The sequence below is a fragment of the Argentina anserina genome, chromosome 2, assembly GCF_933775445.1.
Source record: "Argentina anserina chromosome 2, drPotAnse1.1, whole genome shotgun sequence".
NCBI classification, from domain to species: Eukaryota; Viridiplantae; Streptophyta; class Magnoliopsida; order Rosales; family Rosaceae; genus Argentina; species Argentina anserina.
The window spans coordinates 25,210,499-25,217,374 of NC_065873.1; the positions used below are offsets into that span (position 1 = coordinate 25,210,499).

Sequence of the window (6,876 nt, forward strand, 5' to 3'; positions counted from 1 at the left end):
TTGACATATTAAAACTCCATTTACCGTGTCACATCTCGAAATTAGAACATGACAATATATTGAGATTTAAAAGGAGTTTAGCAAACAAACAGAGTGATTAGGTTTCGCTCAGACATTCACTAACGTGAACAAGTGAATAAATTTTTTTTGACAAGACAAACATGTTCACGAAAAATAAATGATAATACTTTACATTTCCACGAAAATAAATAACTTTATACAACAAGAATGGGAAAGTTGCATTAATGCCACCGGCCCAAATTAAACAAGTAGACAACCCAATTTTTGTACAAAATGAAGGTAGCTACAAACAAGAAATCAACCTCGGAAAACTTCACTCGAAAACATTGTTAATAAACATAGGAATGAAATGCATGAAAGAGAATACGCTTGTTAACTCTGAAATGAGACTCCTAGCTCCGGAATAACAATTGGACCTGCAAGACAACTATCGTAGGGGTGAGCGTCGTCCTCGCTTGCCCAGTAGGGGTCAGCCCGCCCATGAGGTTTGAAAACCAAAATCAGGTAAGGATAAGTTTTATAAAACATTGAGGATAGGTTTTTGGCCAGAGAAAACCATATTCGAAATATAATGCAAGTTTAGGAATATCATGCTAAAATAGTTTGTGGAGCTCCAAAGGTAGGGTAAGGCAAATTCAACTTCAAGCAATGCTCGACCGATCCTAGCGACTAAATAGTCGAGGCCAACTACACGTCTGTTATAATAACAGAGTAGCGAGAGTGTCCATTTAAACGGAATACCCTCAATAGTATAGAATAAAATAGATCCAATAATAAATAGGACATTGCCCCTCCGGAGGTTCACGGTCATCGACACCGTATGATTGCCTAGAATGCTAGGCTCCCGTCACTCTCAGGTCAACACACGCGAGGATTCACTACTTACCATATCTCCAAATGGTGCATAGTCTCGGGTTTTCGCAACATTTAATGCATTATAATTCATTTCTACCGAGAACTAGACTATGAAATTTATTTGGCCCAAAATACAACATAGGAGGGTTAGCTCCCCTACCTGGAATGACGTGCAGAATCCCAGCCGATATCCAAATCCAATATATAGCTCTTGATGCCGCTCCAAGTCTCCAAAAGATCCTCCTAACATCAATTCTAAGTTCATGCGGTATAAAAGAGTCAACATCAAAGTCGAATATCGAAAATAAGTTGACTCAATTATTTTCCTAGTTTGACTAGGAAAGTCAAACATTTGATTTTCCGTGGACCAAGTATTTCCTGGTTTGACCATGAATTGACTGATTCTCGAAAAATCCAAGAATAATCCAATTTTCAATAGTCGATCGATACTAAGCATATTTTATGGTTATATAAGATACTCAGCATCATATCGACGACTTATTTATTATACCGACTTATCTAAGTTAAATAGTTCTCAATTCTCGAACCGGGCGAGAATCGGAACTAACATTAGTCGTAACTAAAAATTAAGTTTATTCGTCGCCTTGTTGAAATTATAATTTCACTAAGTTACTTTGGTTAAAAAATAAAACCGTTAAAATCATTTAGTAAATAGTAAAAAAGTATCTTAGGATAAAACCGTGAAACAGTAAAAGTAAATAGTAAACAATAACTTTTTGCCAGGGCAATTTTGATCATTTCACATCACAGTAAAATAGTAAAAGTAAAACAGTAAAAACAGGGGAATTCACCCCATACTTCTCCGATCGTGTTTCCGGCTGCAAAAATCATATTCTATCACTCCTAATTCGGCATACATCGACATACTATACTACCAACTCCACAACAACAATATAAGCAGTCGTTTCCAAACAAAGAAGCTATGGATTGGATTTACTACCTCACGAATTGAAAAACATAAGCCGAGGCTGCTGCTCCTTTTCCGATCCCAAACCGAGCTGCTGCTCCTCCACTCTTTATAGCTACGGCTCCAGGGATCGTCCCAAGTAAACAAAGTAACCCAGAAAAGAAGAGAAAGAGGTAATAGACCTCGGCAGATGCAAGAGAGAGGTAAGAAAAATTGGGATTAGGCTCGAAAGAAAAGCCAAGAATTGAAAGAAAATACAAACTAGGAGTGGAAAGGAAGAACTGGTCTTATCGAATTAGAACTAAGTTGTCATCATAGAGTCTTGGTTTCGCCGAGAAGGAGGAAGCTCGATGGTGGAGCACGACGGCAGTGAAGAACCAGTAAAGGAGAAAGGGGATTAGCTTCAAATCGACGAAACCAATGATATAAATGGATTGGGTTTACAAAATAATGGCATGGCTTACCAAAATTAGGGCTGAGAGCTTCGCTGGAAAATCACCCAATGCATCTCACTGTCTTTGATTCGATTTCACGAAATACGAAGGTGAAGGGGCGATCGAGGTACATGGTTATGAAGGGGGAGAAGCGGCTGTCAAGATGGTGGTAGTGCATGCGCCAGTCTCGCCGGAATGACGGCAATCAATTAAGGGGAAGGTTTTTGCGGTGCAGTCTCGGTCTCGGTGAAGAAGGAAGAATAGAAGGAGAAAAGAAATGAGGGAAAAGGAGGACGCGAGGAGAAGAGAAAGAAAAAGAACTTGGGCCCGGGTCTTGGGCTCGAGTCAAGTTGGAGACTTGGGCTTTGTCAAAAGCCTAAAAATAAATACCCAAAACTGAACAAAAAAAATACTTTAAAACTAAATACAACTTTTAGAAAATCGTAAAAACAAAACCGAATGTTGGAAAAATATTCTGAAGACATTTCCGAGCTCGTGACGACGTGTAGCTTAATAATGACGTATTAAACCACGTTTTTGACATTTAACTTAAATGTCGATTAATTTGTCCTAATGTGTCGGTAATTCGAGATTAAAAATCTCGGGTCTTACAAACCGGAGTTTTGCCAAATGAGTTTCCTCGGTGCGACCGGATTCGATCGGTGACAAAAATTAGATTTATTTCATATATGCAAACGACTTTCAACGTTCGCATCCTGGTAATGCGTCATCCCTTAGGGCATATTTGTGGTGTTTTTGGTAAACTGGAAATTCTAACGGTCAAACAATGATCGAATTAGATGAAGTTTTAACAGGGCCCATAAATACTAGTACCGATAACATCAGCTGGTATCGATTAATCATGAGAAGTTTACTTCATATACTTCATATAATTGATTTATAATGCTATAATTTTATTTTTAATCTAGTATAAAGTTATAATATTAAATTTTAAATTTAGTATTATTAACGTATATAATATTTTATGTATAATTATTACCAAAAAGACATATAATTGATATATGTATAATATGTTATTTGTATGTATAATATTTTATTTCTTGGTGGCCTTTTATGGACCGGCCTTGCGGGCTTTTGGTGGGTCGGACCTAGTTTCACACCTCTAAACTAAGCCCGGCCCTCTACCCACGAAAACGGGGTTTGGCGGGATTTCTCACGGGTTTAGAGCATGCGGACTTGTGGACCTCCACATGCTTTTCGGATTCGCGGACTAAATGATTGAGGGCTATATAACATTGTTTGAGACGAGCCTAATCAGCCACGTCCAATTTGCGATTAACAGCGTGGCAAGATCTTAGGACTTTCCCTCGATTGGGCCGAATCACATCACACACGACACAGAGGTTACACTCGGACTCGTCTCCCTCTTATAAAATCCAGTTAATAAGTCCATTTCTTCCCGATTTAAATCCGCACCCATCTCTCTGTGTCTCCCACACACACACACACTCTCTCTCTCTCTCTCCCAAACTCTGAGAGGTCAAATATTTCTCACTTTTCCCTCCTCTTTTTCTCAGTCTCCGAACTCTTCGTTCAATCGGTCAATCGCCATGGACGCTGGCCCGCCGTACAATCCCCGGACGGTTGAGGAGGTCTTCAGAGACTTCAAAGGCCGCAGGGCCGGCTTGATTAAAGCTCTCACTACCGGTTAATTTCTCCCCAAATTTTACTGCTCTGTTTTTGTAAATTCTGGAAATTTCAGGTTGAATTAACCTTGCTTATTTACCGTGGTTGCAGAGGTGAACTTGTTTTTCCAGCAGTGCGATCCTGGTTAGCCTCTTTCTTTTTTCTGCGCTGTTTCGTTTTATTTCAGTCACTTCGGTTATGTAATTGATTCTGGTTATGTTTTTGTTAAATTCTGGTGTATATGAAACACGTGTAAGATTGATATAATTGTTAATAATCAATTTAATTTTACTAATGCGGTTTCTTTATAGTTGCAATTTTCGTAATCTGCATTACCAAAGAAAATAGAGTTCATGAATTGTTAGCATCAGATTTTTCATCTATGTTAAATGTTTGAAGCCGCAAGGTTTAAAGTTCTGCTCTTTTATACTTGTAGACAGTTGCATTCTACCAAATATGGATGTTTAGAGATAAAGGGGGTAGGTGGAATTATGACTAGTGGCATTTTAGTGCTTTTGCACTTTAATTTCGGGTTTCAGCAGAGTTTAGGTTTGTGTTTGGCTATAGCTTCTATATGTAAGACGAAGAGAGTTATGGTTTGCTACAAGCCATCTCCTTTTGGACTTCCTTGGATATCATGCACATTTTTGCCGCTTCATTTGAACAATACTTTTATATAGCTTAGCAGTTATGCACTTTAAATAAATAATTGTTGAATGTCTAGCGTAAATTTTCTACCGCGTTTACATTACCATAGTGATGGTGTTTTTCCAAAATCAAACTTTGTTGTATCGTGGTCTCTTGGAGATGTGGATGTGAAGTTGTATTCAATTCTATGTATTCCGTTTGAGTTTCAGTATATCTTTGTTAAAATCTAGCTTTCTAGAACAAATTGGTTACTGTTTTGGCGTTTGCTATTTATTTTTCTTAATTAGGAACTTGGAGATCATTTGCATATTTAGTGATGTCATAAAGGTTAATCCAAAATGTGTTTCTTTTTTATACGTCATGATTGTTTACCAATGTATTAAGAGCAATTAATGACAGCTTAAGCATCTTCTATAACAGAGAAGGAGAATCTTTGCCTCTATGGATTGCCAACCGAGCAGTGGAAAGTTACATTGCCTGCAGAGGAGGTTCCTCCGGAGATTCCAGAGCCGGCACTTGGTATCAACTTTGCCAGGGATGGGATGCAAGAAAAGGACTGGTTATCCTTGGTTGCTGTCCACAGTGATGCATGGTTACTTGGAGTGGCCTTTTACTTTGGTGCTAGGTTTCAATTTGAAAAGACTGATAGGTATGCATATTTGTACAGTATGATCAGTCTGTGAATATCATCAGGATAACCATTATACTTGGTTGTTAGTGAAGTTATTGTTTCACTCTTAGATAGGCAGTGTACCATCAGTATAGAATGTGACCTTTCCTTTGATTTCCTTACTGAATTTTCTTGTATGTTTTTCTAGTTTCTTCCTGCTTCTCTTTGATATTTGGTTTCTCAAGTGTTGGTTTCTGCTTTGCAGGAAACGCCTCTTTAATATGATAAATGAGCTTCCAACTATATTCGAGATTGTTACAGGGACAGCCAAGAAACAAGTAAAGGAGAAGTCAACAAATTCAAATCATGGCAGCAACAAACCTAAATCAAATTCTAAGGTCTGAAGAAGTTAGTTTTCTGGTTTTTTAATCTCATAATGAAAATCAAGTTACGAGTATTTTGGTGTTGGCATGGCTAAATTATGGAAGCTAATTCAAATTTATCAGTTCTGTTATGACGTGGGATTAGTACAATGCATCACTCGTACATGTGGAAACTGTGCATTACTGTTACATGTTATCAATGCAATAAGTAACCTTGACTGCGTAGAATTCTATGGTGGTTATAATATCTTTGGTTCTAAACTACCTGAACACGTCCTAACTAAATTACATATTGGGTTGGCAAATGCAGAGAGGTTCTGAGTCTCAGGGGAAGTATGCAAAGGTTATGCAAGCAAGGGAAGACTATGAGGATGGCTCAGAAGATGAAGATGAGGATGAGCATGGAGAGACACTATGCGGTGCCTGTGGAGAGAACTATGCATCCGATGAATTTTGGATTTGCTGCGATGTCTGTGAGAAGTGGTTCCACGGCAAATGTGTGAAGATCACCCCAGCAAGGGCCGAGCATATCAAGCAGTATAAATGTCCCTCTTGCAGCAACAAGAGATCCCGGCCTTGATGATTGTGAATGTGGCAAATTTCTGTGCTCCCATGGGCGAGCACTAATTGTCTAGTAGGTCAGGCTTCCATATCTCTTCATCTCATTCCTGCAGTTCAGGGAACTTATGTAGGATAATATCTAGGTTTCCAGTGTTCTTTTTAAATTTATCACGTTAGGATATTTATCTTCGAGTTGAAAATCATTTCCCCTCTGGACATTGTGGGACTTCTTGTCCTTCTGCTTGGAACTGATTGTAGGATTTGTAGCTGAGACTAAGTACTGTTTTTAAATGAATTGGTTCAATTTATCAATTTCATCACCATCTTCTTTCTCATGTGCAATGTTGGGTTTGATTTTGAGACGGTATATGAATCCTTATTAGAATGTTAGGTCAAATATAATGTAGACAACGAGCTCTTTTTTTCTATGCTGCTCATGCTGGGTTTTGATTTGGCTTTACTAAGTTTAGAATTCTCAAAAGGGTGAATCTATGTCTTCTATACTTGATATGGTACTTCTACCCTGGACCATATTTAGATTTGAGGAAACTTAGGTGAATTACAGATCCACAGCTGTGATGCTTCTGCCATTAAATCTATTCCAAGTTCTGATCCACTGGTGGTCCTTTAACTCTGCATTTTTCTGGTCAGACAGAAACTATGGATAAGGCTACTTGATTAGAGGGTCATGGCACACGTGAGACCAACTGTTTGGTATGCACGATAGACGGCTCTAAATGTCCATAGAACTTGATTACAAGGGCAACCTTCTGATGGTCCATAGATATT

At 38.4% G+C, this 6,876-nt stretch overlaps 1 protein-coding gene and 1 long non-coding RNA gene across 2 annotated transcripts; one reads left to right on the plus strand and one right to left on the minus strand.

The window, feature by feature from the left end:
* Nucleotides 1–257: 257 nt before the first annotated feature.
* On the minus strand, nt 258–2,440 carry LOC126783106 (uncharacterized). Its single transcript, XR_007670837.1, has 3 exons — nt 1,838–2,440; nt 1,037–1,131; nt 258–448 (listed from the first exon to the last, which is right to left on the minus strand). It is a non-coding gene; the product is annotated as an uncharacterized LOC126783106 (long non-coding RNA).
* Nucleotides 2,441–3,713: 1,273 nt separating this feature from the next.
* LOC126783101 (PHD finger protein ALFIN-LIKE 4) lies at nt 3,714–6,398 on the plus strand. Its single transcript, XM_050508501.1, has 5 exons — nt 3,714–3,906; nt 3,997–4,029; nt 4,954–5,182; nt 5,409–5,541; nt 5,837–6,398. Exons 1-5 carry the CDS (start codon nt 3,810–3,812, stop codon nt 6,104–6,106), a joined length of 762 nt encoding a protein of 253 aa, XP_050364458.1. The 5' UTR covers nt 3,714–3,809; the 3' UTR covers nt 6,107–6,398.
* The last annotated feature ends 478 nt before the right edge of the window (nt 6,399–6,876 follow it).

What these genes read in the sequence shown, in the direction of transcription:
- LOC126783101 (XM_050508501.1), top strand. Translation starts at nt 3,810, where the DNA reads ATGGACGCTGGCCCGCCGTACAATCCCCGGACGGTTGAGGAGGTCTTC. An exon ending in GATTAAAGCTCTCACTACCG is followed by an intron (nt 3,907 to 3,996) that starts GTTAATTTCTCC and finishes CCGTGGTTGCAG; the next exon opens with AGGTGAACTTGTTTTTCCAG. An exon ending in TTTCCAGCAGTGCGATCCTG is followed by an intron (nt 4,030 to 4,953) that starts GTTAGCCTCTTT and finishes CTTCTATAACAG; the next exon opens with AGAAGGAGAATCTTTGCCTC.